General features: G+C 44.1%; 1 protein-coding gene across 1 annotated transcript in view; it reads right to left on the bottom strand.

The window, feature by feature from the left end:
• The window catches only part of LOC144821751 (uncharacterized), a 1,041,341-nt gene that overhangs the window by 309,378 nt on the left and 713,939 nt on the right, over nucleotides 1-18,024 (bottom strand). The window contains exon 12 of the mRNA XM_078678951.1: nucleotides 12,114-12,196. Within this exon, the coding sequence (XP_078535077.1) occupies nucleotides 12,114-12,196 (83 nt within the window). The remainder of the gene's footprint in view (nucleotides 1-12,113; nucleotides 12,197-18,024) is intronic.

Genomic DNA, 18,024 nt, shown 5'->3' with positions numbered 1-18,024 from the left:
TAAGATGGTCAAGCCTGACAAAAAAACACTCTCATTGTGTCACGTAGGTGCTTTAAAAATTGCCTTGAAGGCATTTGAGTGCAATTAGGGGTAAAAAAGAAAGCTTACAAAATGGTTTGGTCTGTGCTCGGATCTGGAAGGGGAAACACTGGTAGGCTAGCACAAAAGGACAGCGACCCTTTGGAAAATGTACATCTGTGCATTCGATTTAATGTGTGAAAAATGTGTGCCCAGCAGAAGATTAAAGCGTTGCTCTTGGAAAGGGGATTTTAGCGAAAGTCTGAGAACAATAGGGTAAGCATAGATGCAAAGCGAGGTGAAAGCATGCTTTTGGGGATTTGATTGCTACACATGGGAAGTTTTGCGACAGTCTAGAAAAGTGTGACATGATGACAAAGAAGAGTGGTGGGCGTAAATACCTACATTTCATAAGTGCAATGCTTATGAAATTGACGAGTCTCATGCGTCGTGTGAGATGCCGGTGCGGGAGCCTGGTCATATACATGAAAATCAGGACTTTTTCGATGCATGTTAATTGTAAGGTCCTCCTTTCTACCATCCGCTTTCCAGGTACATTGTGTGCAACCAGTATCTATAATTGTGCAATGAACATCGCAGCATGTGGAGCCATGGTACACATCTAGTTTATTCACAGTGGGTGGCAGTTTTACAGTTTCCTCAAGACATTTTCTTCCTAAACCACATCTCACTTGAATCGAAGTTACACAGTCGCAGTAATGTAAAAAAAAAAAAAAAAGAAGATTTACATGTACAATGAGTAGCTAAAAAAATCAGGCTTGCACAAAAAGGTGAGTTTTTTTGCTTGCTCGGCTGGAGAAAGTCCCTTGCATGGCTCCGGAGAATGCAAAACCCTGTCTCGAAGTCCCATAGGAAGCTGTAATGTTTTTGTCCCTTGCCTCAGCATATACAATGATCATGCATGTGCACTAAGGGCTATCCATGATCTGTAGTGAGACCCAGAGCGGGGCTTTGTAGCTGAATATGTAATGAAAAATGTGCTGTAAAATTCACCATTTTGGTCTCTTTTTCCAAAATTTTCTTGGGGGGCGGGGGGGGGGGGAAGTAGTGGTCGGGCTCGCTTGCTGCGCTCGCTATGCCCTGGCAAATTTCGCCAGACCAGCACCAGTGTTTTTATAGATTCGAGATAGCAAATGTTGAATATAAAACACTGGGGCTGGTCTGGCGAAATTTGCCAGGGCTGCTTTCAGTTCCCAGTCCGGCCCTGGTTGCTGGGATTCAGATAAAACAGACCCAGTCTACTGAGAACATTAAGGCTCTCTTATGGGAGATCCTGACATATGTTTATGACATTATTGTGGCTGGAACAGATTGGCCACCTGAGTTCATAATCAAATGCCCTGTGGGAGAAACGGTCATTTTACCTGCTTTTTTGACCTTGTTCCAGAATAAGTTAAACATTCATACGTCAGTACCCAATAAAGCATGAAGCTAAAAAACAATTTAGGGAAATACTAGAACAACCCGAGTACCATGGTATAATAGAAAATTCGACCTCGTCCATGAATAATCCCTTATATCCTGTAATGAAACCGGACAATTCATGCTATCTAGTCTTAGATTTAAGACACTTGAACACTTCGACACGTACATTTGCAGTACAAAATGCACATAGTGGTGCACTAATGAATAACATTGTGCAGAAGAAATGCAAAACAACACTAGATTTCTTAAATGTTTTTTTCTACCAGAATATAGCTCCTGGAAGCAGATATTTGACAGCATTTTCAGTGCTAGGTTTATAGCGTCAAATTTTTTGTTTATCTCAAGGGTATAAAAACAGCCCGGGGCTATTCTCAGCCAGGGTAACAGAGATACTTAAAAATGTTGTTGAGGAGGCATTGTCATATGTAGATGATATCGATCTGACGGACGATTAATTAATGGAACACTTGGCCAGAGTGAACCACATAATTCTGGGGTTTTCTCATTTGGGTCACAAATTACATTTAAAAAAACTCAAAAATTGACCACCTCTGCTCCAATGACTCTGAAAAGAGTACAATCCATTTTTAGGATTTTAAAATGTTGCCAGAACATACATTTTGGATTACGCAGAATGAGATGAAACCATTCTACAATTTAATCAGATCTGATTTTTCATTCAAACATTGGACACAGGAACACACAAATTTTTGTTGTTCCGTACTAACTGATATGATAGCTTCCAAACATTTGCACACATGTGTAAAGACTAAGTATGGGCGAATTTTGCGAATTCGCAAAAAAATCTGCGAATTCTCAATTGCACTATACTCAACTGGAGTACTTTCTACTGGCTAATCAGTAAGTGCTACCTCGTTGGGTAAATGTATCATGCTTTTTCTACACTACAGCTGCGTAAAGGCCCAGAAGAGTTGTCCAGTCACCACGTGTGTCTGTAACTTTGCCACCGCGCCCATAGGCGCCGAGGTCCCTCGAGTGAGCTGTCCATCACAGTGGGGGAAAGGGCGGGAAGAGGTTGCATAGCCTAGTGTGTGTGGGCCGGGCTTCTGTGCGAGTTCACATGCCTCTTGTTTATAAAGGGTCAGACACCGATCAGAGCAGCAGATGAGGAGAAAGCAGTAAGTGCTACCTCGTTGGGTAAATGTATCGTGCTTTTCCTACACTACAGCTGCGTAAAGGCCCAGAAGAGTTGTCCAGTCACCACGTGTGTCTGTAACTTTGCCACCGCGCCCATAGGCGCCGAGGTCCCTCGAGTGAGCTGTCCATCACAGTGGGGGAAATGGCAGGAAGAGGTTGCATAGCCTAGTGTGTGTGGGGCCGGGCTTCCTGTGCGAGTTCACATGCCTCTTGTTTATAATGGGTCAGACACCGAGCAGAGCAGCAGATGAGGAGAAAGCAGCCTCCTGGTCACTGGAAGTACAGGGGGATTGCACTCGAGAAACTCGTGGATGCCTAGACCTTCATCACGGATTACAGCTATTTGTAGACGGTAGATTTGGGGAGAAAGCACACCTGCCTAGCATCGACCGTGCTCACTAGATTCTTCGGCTGATTATAATGCGTTACTGAATTTGAGCTTCATCTCGAGCACCTGCTTTATTTATATCTGTAAGTGCTTCCTGCTGAGGTTTCATTTTTGTGACAAGAGCCTCGTTGCCTAATTGTAACTATTCTCTGACCCTGCTTCGAGGGTCAGAGCAGGGTCAGAGAATAGTTGCAAGTAGACAACGAGGCGCCGCTCAGGAAGCACTTACACGGTTACAGCAGGTGCCCAAGTTGAAGCTAATTTCTTTGTAACCATTTTGTAAATGGTTACAAAGAAATTGGCTTCAACTTGGGCACCTGCTGCTGTAACCCTGTAAGTGCTTCATGGAAAATTCGTCCAGTTCGCGGATTCGCGGATTTTTCTGCGATTTCGCGAGATTCGCGGATTGCGAAATTGCAGAAAATCCACAAATGTCGCGAGCGGAACGAATTTTCGGCCCACACTTAGTAAAGACAACTAACCTGGTGATCTGCGTAGTCGCTGGGCCCACTGGGTACACCTATATCCCTTTCAATCAAAGTGATACAGTCCCCCTTGCATACATATCACATTTGTACACCAATGCTGAGATGCTTTTTGCACCCACTGAGAAACTTCTCACAGTGGTACAGACTGCTGTAGTGAGAGAGAGAGAGCACTGACTCAAGGTAAGGGGACAATTGTTGATACCCTCGTTCCGACCTTAGAGGCTGTTACTCAAACAAGTGTTCCAAATGCCAAAGCAATAAATCCACCTTGGATTCAATTGCCTAACTCTCTCACTGCAACATATGTAGACTACAGATTTGATTCTACATTACAAACACAAGCATTCCTGCAGTATGGACAAGAATATCCTCTGCCAAATGAAGTAATGCCTCTAGATCGATATGAATACATAATTTATACTGACAGATCAGCTCAACCTGCCATAGGGACACAACACCAATATTCTGTGGCATTCGCAATCGTAAAGGGGCATATGCATAACAGAAACTTCGGTCCTGAAAAAACACACACTCAGTCCTTAGGGAACTTTTCAGCACAGCTGGCACAACTCAAAACCCTGATAATAGCACTACGCAGTATGGATCCTGAATTCCCCACATTTATAGTGTGTGATTCATAATACTGTGTTCAGTCCTATAATGAATATCTTCACTATTAGATTTTGAGATTCCAAGGGTTGCACAATTATCCACAAGATGCTTTGAGAGTAGGTGGCAAAGGAAACAGTACGCAAAGCTGCTGTTGCTGCAGTTACTTATTCAAGTACGACAATAGAGAGAGACATCATGGTGGCCGTTAATGCTGCTCGCAACAACACCCACCTACTGAAAGGTTTTCCACTCAAGTACTTCTACAAGTTAGATTCATAAAATATTCCATGTGCTCAGATTCCAATAGTAGGGGATGGAGTAATACCAAACAATGATCGTAGATTGGGTTTAATACTAGCTGCATATGAGGGTCCGAATTCAGTACATGCAAGGGGTCACTGCTCCAGTTTCATTACTGAAGTATCGCTATTATTGGCCTGGTCTTACAAAACAGACCAAGGACTTTGTCCTCAAATGTGACATCTGCCAGTTGATGATGGGCCCAACCATAGCATGCCCAACTTAGACCCCCCTATTGATCTCAAACAAGCCTTTAGCAGTTGTTTATCTGGATCACTGTGGTCCCTTACACTCAAACAGGACGTACAAGTACATCTTGGTGGCAGCAGATTTATCCTCCTGATTCCTGTGGTTTGGCCACAGCACACGGCTGATGCTCGAGCTCTTATAAAGGATTTACAAGTTTTCCTCAGGACATACGCTATTGGCACATTACATTCTGACCTGGCTCTCAGGCTTACAAAGAAGTCATGAGCAGTTTGGGTGTGGCCTTGCGGTACTCCTCCCCATACCATCCTGAGGGAAAGCTGTTAGTTGAGAGGAAAAACTGTGACTCAAAACAGTGCTTAACAGCACGGGTATTGGGCTCAGTGTTAGTTGAGTCTATCGCCTATATGTGGTCCACAGGACACTCAATAACATGCAAAGAAAATCCCTGTGGGGTCGTACTCCTTACAACTCCTGTTTGGTGTGAGAATGTGGGTTCCAGACCTCAACAATGTCAGCACAGTGGTGGCCGGAACACCATTTGACATCAATTAACGTTTGGCTGTTTTACAGGATCTCAATGAATTCCAGGCTCACAAAGCAACGTCCAATTAAAATGCACCGTCACTGGAGAAGTGAAGGTCATACCGGCAAGACCTGCCTGGGTCCGAATATTGGGAACCTATGTGCGAAATATTTGTGGACAAGAAAGAATGTGGGTCATCTTATAAAGCACCATTAACTGTCCTGGCTGTCAAAGGTACTAGAACTGTACTTCTTCCGCCCCTTGGCCGTCGCAGAGACAAAAGGTTTGTCTCCATTGATCTGATGAAACCACACTATGTGTTCAATTCTCAACAGTAAGCTGCGTGGGCTCCTGGGTAGCCGCAACACTCCTCTATCGTTCAGGAAGTTCAGATGAAAGCTTTAATAACTACAGAACATTCCCTTCTGCAAAGAGAAGCTGTAAACAACAATGACGTTATACATCTTCTTGTTGAAACTTAGTGTCTTCTGCAATTGACATTATACAGCGAGACATTGTAGTACTGTGCTGGACGTTGCAAACATTATGTTCTGTTCCCATGCCATGGTGTTACATCAATAGCCGGAACCACAGCCAAGCTACAGATAAGACTCCAGCGCATCCAGAACGCCTCCGCCCGACTCATCCTTGATGTCCCCCGACGCAGCCACATCTCCAGCCACCTGAGGAACCTGCACTGGCTCCCCGTCGACAAGAGGATCACGTTCCGGCTCCTCACCCACGCACACAAGTCTCTCCACGACCTGGGCCCCAAGTACCTCAACGACCGCCTGACCTTCTACACGCCCACCCGCCAGCTACGGTCCACCAGCCTCGCCCTTGCAGCCGTACCACGCATCCGAAGAGCCACCGCCGGAGGAAGATCCTTCTCTTACCTGGCTGCCAAGACTTGGAACTCCCTCCCCATCCACCTTCGGCTGACCCAGGACCATCTTGCCTTCAGGAAACAACTCATGACCTGGCTGTTCGAGCAGTAGCATACCCCTCCCCCCAAGCGCCTTGAGACCCTCCCGGGTGAGTAGTGCGCGATGCAAATGGCATGATTGATTGATTGATTGAGTCTTTTTTCCGTGTACAATCTAACGAAAAGACAGAAAGTAATGGCATGCAGAGATGCAAAATATATCAGGTTGCACAGTAAAACCAATTTCCTTTCACTGTTGTTGACACACCATCCACAGACTAGATAATCCATGGTTATATCACCTTGCTGGTTACGACTTTCCAATTCCAGTATTGTCTCCAATACCAGCAGGTAGGCAGATACGAAACACTAGGGGAAGGTTATGTGCATGAGTAATGGGAGTTAGCATTCAGGTTTAGATGCATAAATGGGGACACAGAAGCTTTCCTTAGTGGTTCTGACTGTGAGGATGCTCTATGTGGGTCCCTAATTTGCAAGGACATTTCTTTTCATGAGGCATGCTTCTGTTGAGCTACTCAGGTACATCACACCCCCATAGAATCCTCAACCATCTCTGGTTTTTAGTTCTGTCAGATGAGTCTTTATATTAAAGAGTGATTTTATATTCCTTAGACATTTTTAATTCACCTTTTTTTACAATCACTGCCACCCCACTTATTGGACACCCTCACATTCATCAGATGGTATTAACAACAAAAAGATCAACACCAAAGGGACCCTTTGGGGGGAAACATCGTTTTCTTCGCATGCGATACATCGCATGCCATTACAAGGCGGTCATTACAACGACCTTGTTGTTACATAGCAAACCATTACAATGCAAGTCATTACACTGACTTGCTGTAGGGGGCAGAAGGTGTTGGATTTGCACCTTCACTACTGTTGTACAGACTGGAGTTGGAATAGTAAATTATGCTATTCCAATGTCCCCCTACAGTAAGTTGTTATAACGACTTGCGTTGCAAGGGTATGCGATGTAATAATGCGGTCGTTGTAACAAACGCGTTTTAATGGCATTCGATGTAGTGCATGCGTTGTAAAGTCGCCTATTCCTTCGGGAGACCTGTAGGGCATTACAGCTCCGGTCAAATGAAGAGCACCCGTCCGATTATGAAGTATGACATCCCTAGGGGTGTGTGAAGGCAACAAGAGCGAATGCTGAGGAATGCCCCCTGGCATCCTGTCCATATCCTAGTCCTATTTTTCTATAGGAACAGTACCCCTCTTGTTGAGTTGACCCTTGGATGTGTAACCTGGTGATCTAAGAAGAAAATCCAAGCATCGACTTCCAACGCCTGTTTTCTCGACGCATTGCTGCAAAAGATCGACGCTTCTCTACTGCCTGCCCCAAAGAATGCCTCTCAATTAGTGCATCAACCATGGCTTTCTCCACACTCCCCAGCTCATCATTGCAACACGTCAGAAAAACCACTGCAGTGTAAGTCCTGAGCACCATGTCACTGACATCTATGACATCCGTTCCAACTCTGATGCAGCACCTGTTCGGGACTGTGGAATAGACGCAGGGCCAGCTTTGTGGCTCGAAAATCAACATAGAAATCCTTCTTTGCCACTGATGCATTGACGCAGCTTGTCAGGATTTTCAGCGCATCATCCCTCGACCCCGATATTCAACGCCTCACCGCAGTAAGGAACCGAGGTAGCGGGCCTGGAGATCAAGACTTCACGTCCCCTTCCAGTATGAGACCAACGCATCACCTCCCCTGCCTAGCAGTAAGGAATTGATGCATCACCTACCCTGGCAGTAAGAAACCAATGCATCTCCTCCCCTGTGGATTGAGGAACAGACGCATCGCTTTGCTTTTCCGGCACGTATACTCCTGTGCGTCTACTTCATCTTTGATTTTTGATGCATCCAAGGTACTTGGTGCTAAAAGAGATGCATCCTTTGTTTTCTGTCAAATAAACTGGCCTATTCTTTTAAATGTGATATCTTGACTTGGCTATATTGGATTTTTGTCTTTTGGTCTTGTTTTATTCCGATAAATATCGGCTATTTTTCTACACTGGTGTTGACTCCTTTTATAGTCTTTTCACTGTGTTACTGTGCGTATGTACAAATGCTTTACACATTGCCTCTGAAATAAGCCTGACTGCTCGTGCCTAGCAACCAAGGGAGTGAGCAGGGGTTATCTTAGCTCAGTGACTCCCTTACCCTGACTAGAGTGAGGGTTCCTACCTTGTAAAGGGTGCAAACTAAGCCTGAGCAGTGTATGCTGAGTTCACCTCCACCGAACTCTGTGAAGTGCCAGAAAAACTCTGCCATGCTTTGCGTAGATCTGCCAGTAGCATACTCTGTTATTTGTGCTGCTCGCACTAATTTATAGTGCCAGGAGCTTGTCCCACACTGTAAAACGTGCACCAACAGCACTTTGCATCGCGCCAGAGAGTTGCTGCTGCTTTCTGCTGCTCAAGTAGACATTCTGCTCAAGCAGGAGCTTCCTCAATGTGAGCGGCAGATTTCTCAACACGAGCGGTCTCAACCTGCCACGACCGCCCACATTGAGAAATCTTTCTGGGAGAGGTCTAGTGCGTAATTTTTTTCTCGCGAGCACTTGCCAACTTAACGTTGGTGAGCCGCTCAACAGAAAAGACTCCCCTCCTCATCACCTTTCGGAGTTTGCAGAACTCCGAGCAGAGCGTAGAGTGGGCAAAACTCTGAACTCTGCCGGTGGAGCACAACCCACAGCCAACTAGAGATCCCATTTCTAACACTGAGCAATAACATCAGGTTGATAGTAGGGGTGAGATGTAGGACTGTAGCTTCTGTTGTTCGTAGTGAGGAGGTTTTTGAGTCAGTCTGTTATTCTGTTAGTCCCTGAATATTATTGCAAGAAAACTGATGACAGCCAGATGCATAAAACTCACACCTCCATGTGCCCATGTTGGGGCGCTCTTGCTTGCTGTGACTAGTAGGCACCCATGGGAGGACGCGTGAACAGAGAGCTTACCTAAACCGGTTGTAAAGGTTGACACAGAGTGAAACCACATCCCATCTGATCAATTTGTATAAGGTTGGAATTCAGTCCACCCACTTTATTCCATTTCCAAGTACTTCTCGACTAAGGAAGGGAGGGCTCCACAGAGTACTCGAAGGACTAATGTGTTAAGAGGGCTAATGTCTACCTGGAAGGCAGTCTGCCAGAGGGGAGCCACCTCAATTCTTCACTTCCTGAAAGATGAGTTGAGTATCTGCCTATTGCTTAGAGGCTTGCTTGCTGAGAGAGGGAAGGATTCTTCCTGGCCCTGTACAGGAGTGACTGTCCAAGTGGAAAATGTCACTTCATGAGGAACACTTAGAGGAAGTGCTTTGCTTGAAACACTAAAGCCAGGAACAACCTGTGCTATGATTGGGTCTCACAGTCTCCCACTTGTTTTCCTGTTGAGAAGGGCATCAAAAAGACTGCTCAAATTGCACAATTTGCTAGTCCTCATGTATTCGTAAATTATATTGCACAATCTTTCATTCTGCTGTGTGCTTAAAAGGTACTTTATTTACAAAAAGACAAGCGCTGGTTTTGACATTATGTTATTTGGTATGTTGGTTGGTTGTTGAGTTGGGAGCTCTTGCCTCCCACACACACTATCTCCCTGGGAAGCCTTGGACTGCACACCTTTGCTATCCTGAAGGTCAAGTGTGCAAAGGGTTGCAATTTGTCTTGTTTCCAAAGCTGTAGTAGGATGCAAAAATGTATCAGTCACCATTGTTGGGGTCTAATATCTCATTTCTGTCCGGTGGCCTCCCAAAAACGTTCCTACAAAAGGTAAGCTGAGTGTGGAGTAAATGGGCATGTGGAGATTAAAGTATATTGGACTGTGGATGTGTGTGGAGTGTCATGGAGTGTGGTAAAGTGTAGATAAGTTTGAAATTGCGGTCAAGTGAAGAGTATGGTAAAACGTGGAGTGTGAATCGTTATGAAGTGACACTGTGTATATTGAGTGTAATATAGTGTTGAGTGGAGTATGATGAGGTATGATGAGGTATGCAATTATGTAATAATGTGTGATTTGGTATAGTGTGCCATGTATTGTAATTGTGTTTGGATTGTGGTGGATATGTGAGAAACATTTATTAAATGCTTAACTTCACTTTTCCCACTGAGCTAGATATTACCTTAGTCAGGATAAATCAAAAGGGGATTTGATCCTTTTACAAGCACCTTGAAGCTCGTGGGAAAGAGGCCAATTGTACGTTTTCTAAAATGCTCAATCTTAACAGGCCTTCTAATTAATAAATGTATTTTCGGCAACCCATGAAACTGTCACAAACTTTTCATTCATTGCTTGCTGAAACAGTGTGATTAGGAAACAAAATCCAGGTAATCTTGTTTTTCACACATCATTGAAAAAAAAGATCTGCAATGCATGGTCTAAATATTCCAAGGATGGCTAACATCAATGCATGCCAAATGAAGAGGATTCAGATACAGGAATGCCTTGGGTGTAATACATTCATCTCCGAGCAGAACTTTTTACATAACTATTTTCTTCAGGAAAAGCCATACTGAGTCTTTTATGTGACAACACTTTGCAGTAGTGAGTTATAAGTCTTTTTAGTGGCATATAATGCTCGTGGGTATTCGATTTATAGCTCCAAAAACACATTGTAATCCCTAGTGTATTACTACCATTGCTTTCCGTAATCCATATTTTGCATTAGTTGTCCTTTCCCGTAATTGGAATTAAATAAAACATACTGAGTTACATGGCAAACAAAACATCATGGCTAAGCGTCAATTTTGATGAACACCAGCACGAGTTACACAACACTAATGTTATTCTCATGACACAACTAATGGTGTTGCCACTTTTCCAATTAGAGACAGAATGTCCACAAGCCAACATGAAGTTTTCCCATTTCCATGTGGAATAGACACATTTTAAGAAAGACTGGTGCCCCCAGAGTATCTCACACTTCAAAGCTTCAGAGGTGACAGCAGAAACGCTACATTTAATAGGCAAGTTACAAACCACAGCAGCAAAGAATACTTCTCCCCCCTGAGGTCAATTACATGAAAAATCATGTTGCAAAATGAGAAAATTAGAGGGACGGGACTTGATTTGCCCGAGATATCAACACAACTGAAAGACAGTAAAATGATGTGCCTACTGCACATGGTCCCGTGGATGCGCTGTAATGAGGTGCTGTAGATAAGCATCGTCGGTGTAGTGTGTGCTGCACTTGTTTCAGTAATGAAGCAGTAAAGAGTTCAAATTCAGATCATCGGCTTGAAAGAAACTGCACACATCCCCTTAAGAATACTGACTCTGATTAACAATACACACAGCTGTAAATACCAGCTATTTTATCAAAAAACTAAATCTTATTTCAAGAATGCGCAATGAAACAACAAAGTAGAAAAAAGCCGAATTGACTAATAAAAAGTCAGACTGACAGCATGAATAATAGTCTAGCAGACTACACCTGCATTTAATAGAACATAAAAATATTTATAGAGAAGGAAACTACTAATATGGTGCAGACTGCGGGCTGCACAGCGTGTCACCGGACGCATTTTAATCGGTTAGATTCATGGGGTCTGTGAGGCACAGATACATGAAAGGGACACTTGAGGTCTGTGGTTGCGGCAGTATATCGTTGTGTGCTGGGACCTAACAGACGAAACACGGACCTCGATTTGTGACCGATAGTATAATCTATGCCCTCTTTACAAATTCTGCATTATCTCCCCAGATTACATCGCTCCCAAAAATATTGATGACATTGGTCGCAGAATTACCGCATCATTTGAATATAGCTCCTCGGGATGCGCTAAAAGAGTGACCTGTTAATCTATCATGTTTCCCTATATTCCAATATGCCAAAATCCTGGAATGTTGGGGGTTCCCCTGCTCTCTTTCCCAAAGCTCTTTATATACCTTCCAGTGACTGCATTACTACAAAAACTCAAAAAGCGATTTGACACTGTATCCCCGAGGGACTGAAATGAGGTCCAAACTAGTGACAGATACCTTAGTTCAAAGTAGAACTGGCGCTCCTACCTGTGGCCTTGTTCTCCTGGACACCTGAGAGGAGGAGTGTTTTGGGAGCGCCGAATGAGCAGCTCGTGGAAGCACAGCAGGCCCTAGAGGAAAAAGGAAAATTACTCTGGGTTAATTATAACATTAATTTACAAGCATACCATCAATAAGCACATTGGTAAGAAATCCAACAAAGAGTTATACACTGTCAGTGGATGTGTGAAGTTTACTGTGGTTAACTATAAATTGAATAATTTACAATGATGCCTATGTACTCTTCAGCAGCATTGCTCCTGGATGCCTAAAATACAAGGACAATATACGAAAATGTTACCAGGTTGTCTACAGACACGAGATCGTCCTTAAAAATGTATCATATATCATATATAAGTGTCGTGGAAGCTATCACATCTACACTCCAGTCAGCTGCAGAACTTCAGCCCCTCTGCAGACCTCTTCACAGCTGAAGCCAAACCTGAGATGCTTGGCATTAACGTTCATTTAGAGAATCGTTTAGGGGAAATCCGTCTCATTGTGGAAGAAGAGTTTCCTCAAATTGTCTGCATACTGACTACGGTCCACTGGTTCGCTGGCCTCAGGGCCAGTATTAGGACTTTTGGGGCCCCAGGCAGAAAGGAAATGTGTGAGGCCTCCCTAATTTGCATATAGCGTGCAATCACAGAAAATGACATCATAGGAAGTGCAGTGGCAGATGCCTCGGAATGGGGGTGGTGGGGGTAAAAATATAAGGTAAAATAAACGTACCTTCCTCGCTGCTGCCGCACGTCTATCCTCCGTCCTCTTCTCTCAGCGCCAGAAGCACTCAGGCTCCCGGACTCTCCCAGCCAATCATGACTCTGCATGAGCAGCTTTGTGATTGGTCAGAGTGGCCTGTTTGGCCGCTCAGGCAGTGCCTGGATGCCTGGGCATGTTCTCCACTGAGCTGTGCAACAAAGCCAGGTGGAGAACATGATAAGTGCACATGACTGTTTGGCCAGCCCAAGAGGGCCGGCCAAACAGTCATGCGCACTTAGAGAGTGCAAACCACTCCTCACTATGCTCTGGTGAGCTCAGCCCCGCCCCGCCTGACCTAGCTCAGATAACCGCATGAAAAAATAAAATGATAATAATGTCTTGTTAATATCATTTTATTTTGGCACTGGCTTCCCACTCGGACAAATTGGGTGCTCTTGGGCAATCACTTTTCTGAACTTATTGCTGTGCTCCCTTTTTGACAAGATTGGGAGTATTTTGATTTGATTTAAAAACTGCTTAAAAGCGTAGGATTACAATATGGACTAAGGGCTTGATTAAGACTACGGCGTTCCTTTGCAATGCCGTAGTCATGGTGGCAGTCCACCTGCTGTATTACGACTTTGGCAGTTGGACGACTTTGGCAGTTGGACTGCCACAGGACAGCTGCAACTGCTGGGGATCTGTGATCACGCAGCGGTTGCGCAGTGCCTAGAGGCTGCAATATGCTGGGGGTGCTGCTGCAGCGCTGCCAAGCATATTAAGAGTTGTCTCACCACCATCCTTTACATGGCGTTGAGATTGCCACAAAGAGGGAGGTGGTGAGACAACAGAGGGGCCCTAACAGGGCCCCTTGTGCCTCTCTGCATGGGGGGGGGGCATGCAGGGGGCACATGCTGTGCCCCCAGTATTTTTGCAGCCCCAGTTCCTGCACAGGAAGGAATGCATAACATGGTGCATCCCTTCCAGTGCAGGAACGTATTGCGGTGGTCCCTCAGCGGTGCCTTTCTAAGGGTCTCCTATGATCATTAAAAAGGCACTGCAGTGGGGCTGCTGGAGCACATTCGCCTGCCAAGAATTACAGTTGTAATATGGCAGGCGGTGTGAGGATGGCGTTGGCAGCCCTACTGCGGAGTGCTGGTGTGGAGCTCCAAGGGAATACCGCCAAAGTGATAATCAGGCCCTTAATATTACCTGGGAGAGAAGTGCCCAGTCACATCGTATATTCATCTAAATGCAATACAGTGGTAAATATATAGCCAGGGCCACTGAAACTATGCAATTGTGTGGCCGTGGTGGTTTTCCCATATTTATGGATTCGCCACATTTGCCACATAATCCAACATCTACTACATAATCTACAGACTTAAACCCAAAAAGATGTTCTTGCTCAAACAGTTCAAAAGGTACTAAGACCCAGCAACACGTGTTGCCATGCAATTAAAAAGGACCATTTCAAAGGTTCACTGGTGACCTATTGGTTGCTTATTAATATGTTTGGGTGTTAAACTGATACTAATGAGGAGCAGACTATGCACCGACAGTGGTAACAAATGTAAAATGATAAAATAATGAAGTAATACTATGACAAAATGTACTGCATTACACTCCATAATTTGTTTTTACCACATAATCTAGTGAACTCTGCTGCACAATTTGCCTGTCCTCTTCTCCATGATTACAGTTGCCCTGTGAATAGCCTTTGAATCAAGTAGACATGTGCTACACTCTTGGCTCTACTAATTCAATCAACTGTTTGTTCCTGGGCAAATAATAATCTACCTGTGCCCCGTTTAGTGATTTACAATTGTGACAGCACTTTAAAATAACCTTACAGGGCACACACTCTGTACAGGTCCTGAGTATAGGTTTCATTCATTCATTGAGGATTGTTTGTATCCCAGTAGCTGAAGGCTCTACTGAAGCTGCTTGGTGCCTGCCACCCCCTGTCTGCCACCCACAAGCATCTCTTTCACAGCTCATCAAGGGCTGAAAGATAATTGAAAGGGTTAAAAGTAATGGATAGTGGGTGTCATGCAGTGCCTTTGTGTGAGCAGTGCGGATCGTCAATTGCAGGCCGTGATTAGCCTGGGAGAGGCCCTTTGTTCCCCGAGCGCACTTGCGGTGTAGAGCTGCGAGGCCCAGGGATGAGGCGCCCCTTCCCAGTGCTTGCAGTCATGGCACTGTACCGGCAAGGCCCAGGGAAGTGGGCCTCTTCACTTATTATTTCCAGAGCTACCTACAAATGATTGTGAGGCCTTGGGCCTCGTAGTGCTACATCACAGGTGTGAGGCCCAAGGCAGGGGGCCTTAGAGGCACGGGCCCCATGTTGGTCGGCTGGGCACGGGGCCCTGGGCAGCTGCCCAGGGCCCTTGGCTGGCCTTGTTTGAATTAGCAAACACAACAGTGTTACTCTGATGTTTTCAGTGGAAAATGAGCTTTGGTTTCGGTTCTTTCACAAGCCAGTGACATTGTGTTTGGTAAAGCCCACCCTGGAGAAGAATAGTCTGAGCACGACCCTCAGAAAGCGCAACATTTGTGACTCGAGGACCCCATGTGTACATCAGTACACAGGTATATGCCCTTGTTCATACCTGTGCATAGATGTGGCTGTTACACAATCCATTAAGTGACTGTGCCCAGCATCCCAAGAATTGTCCTTGTATTTAACACTCAATTTTGCCACAGAAGCAAACAACCAAGGGTACTGTGAGAAAACATGATTTGCATACAGTCACAACATTCATTCAAGCACGGGAGCTGAGATATGACTCCAGGTTTCTTTATGTTTGTTGCTTAGTGGGGGATGGGGAACTGATGTCCTGCCACTGATCCCTCTTATAGACGAACTGTAAATGCCGCTTTTGCCTATCTTCCTTTGGCTTAATGGTGGAGATGAACCTCTAGATTTGGAAGTGATAGCAACAGGGCTCCCCATAGAAATTCAATTTAGATGTCATATGGAAAGGCTGTTAATTACTTGTTCTACATGAGTGCGGCTGGTTTTGCAAATGGTAAATTTGAAGAGTGAGGCTACAGTTTATGTTGCTCAGGTGCGGACGTTTCTAGGCAGAGCCTTTTCTCTGTGCGTCTGAATATTGCTTCAGGAACGCTGAATGACAGCCAGACACAGTCTCTCTCACTTAATTGTGCCTATTTGTGGGTGATCCAGATGAGACACAGCCTCAGTGCCACCTACCCTGAGAAGTATTACTTTACACTTAATCACTAAAACAGACTCTGTTCTCCTTCACCCTACCCTGATCATCCAAGGGAAAGGAGAGGTGGTACTCTAACACAAACGTTTAAAGTTCAACATTCCTATTTTGCATTTTTCTTTCATCAGATTTTTTGGAAAATTAAACCATATTTGTTTTAATATTATTTACCCACGGGTGATGGTGGTGTGTTTGCACAGTGCTGTTCTCATAGCCTACAATGATATTGCAATGCGTGCAAATAATGGTATTTCTTTCAACAGGTGTGCATGCTATCTCAAAAACCTCCGCTATATTCCTAAAAACCGTTCCATAAAACAGACTTTGATTTAAAACTTCCAACTCTTGGCTCTCCTTTTTCTTTCAAATGACTCTTTCCTTCCTTTCCTTCATGTGCATGTATCAGCTCTCTGAGTACAGCCACTCTAAATCACATGCATGCTTGCCTTAATCCTACTGTCCTATCGCTGCAAATTGTCAAAACTGCATTTCGAAGTTCTAACCCCTGCTTTAAAAGTCATAACCCTCACCTTAACAATACTTAATCTCCTTTAGCTTATCGAGTAATACCGCCGACCAATACATGGAATTTACATATCCCACCACCCCACTAACGATCACACCTAATTCCTACTAATGTAATCTACCACATACAAACTTGAGAAAAGATATGCAATGCTTTATGTAGAGCACAAAACTAATTCCAATAACTACAAAAAACACACTGACCTCGGACCTGGAACAGCATGATTTCCAGTGAAAAAGTACAATATGCCACCATTAGGGATAGTAAGTGCTATATAATACAATTTCAAAATATAACTCACATTAAAACTAATACCATACCACATAGCAGTCAGACAGTCAATTGCAGTTCATACAGGCTGCTTAAGAATTCTTGTTTACTAGTACACACTTACATCAGACAAAACTGCCAATTGTCCATACACTTCCCTACTACACCATACTATACCAGTGTACAGCAATAAACCAACCATCCACAACTGCACGAGCACAAAATAACTGAAGTGATCTGCCACATACCGCAGGCCAACAGAGGACCCTAATTTAGTCCGAATCTTCAGGTCCTGACTAATAACATACAACAACCGCTTTTTGGCACTTCACAATGGCAATCAGATTTGGGTTGATATTAGCAAAGGCTAGCCCAGCTAGATCTTTCTCCCTGTAATGTATGACTGCCCAAGACCATAAGTGTAAAACAAAATGTCTCAGAATGGACCACCCAGTTCAGTAACCAGCTAAAAGGAGTGAGAATATAAAAATACCAAAAGGGGACATGCAGAGCTTTTCAAAGCTGCCAGTTCACTGAAACCCAGGAACTGCATGTCTATCTCTCACACTTCTTCATCCATCACACTGCTAAGCGCTGTGCCCCAAAATACGATTCACACAACTCCGTGATCCTCACAACATTTAAATAGTTCCCACAAAGGATCAAAACAAAGATAAAACACTTCCACCCAAATGGTGAAGTATGCTTCCCATGTAGGCAAGTGCTATAGCGTCCCACACAGGGGTAGTAAGAGCTATTTAAATGTTGCAATACTATACAATACAATCTGCAAGCACATTTCTCGGAAATACAGTAGTGTTATATAGTGACAGTGAATGTGTGCATTTTATTGTGGGTTAATTTTAAAATAAATTTACAATCATGTCATGTATAAGTATATTTGTAAGAAATACAATAAAGAGTTATATACCAACAGTGAATGTGGGAACTTCTGCCAAACATATAATACAGTTCTATTTGCAAAACATTTTCAGTGTGCAAATCTGGTGTATATACTGAAAACATTTGAAACTTTACATGTAGAATTGTTACTGGATTTACAGAGCCCTACTCAAAGTAATGTTGGTTCTCTGCGCCCTGTGGGTTAGAGGGCGACTTGTGGAGGTTAAGCCAGTGAAACAAAGTGTGGGTATTCACAAAACAA

The sequence above is a fragment of the Lissotriton helveticus genome, chromosome 2_2, assembly GCF_964261635.1.
Source record: "Lissotriton helveticus chromosome 2_2, aLisHel1.1, whole genome shotgun sequence".
NCBI classification, from domain to species: domain Eukaryota; kingdom Metazoa; phylum Chordata; class Amphibia; order Caudata; family Salamandridae; genus Lissotriton; species Lissotriton helveticus.
The sequence above is the reverse complement of the archived record's forward strand: the minus strand, read 5'-3'. Positions and strand labels throughout refer to the sequence as shown.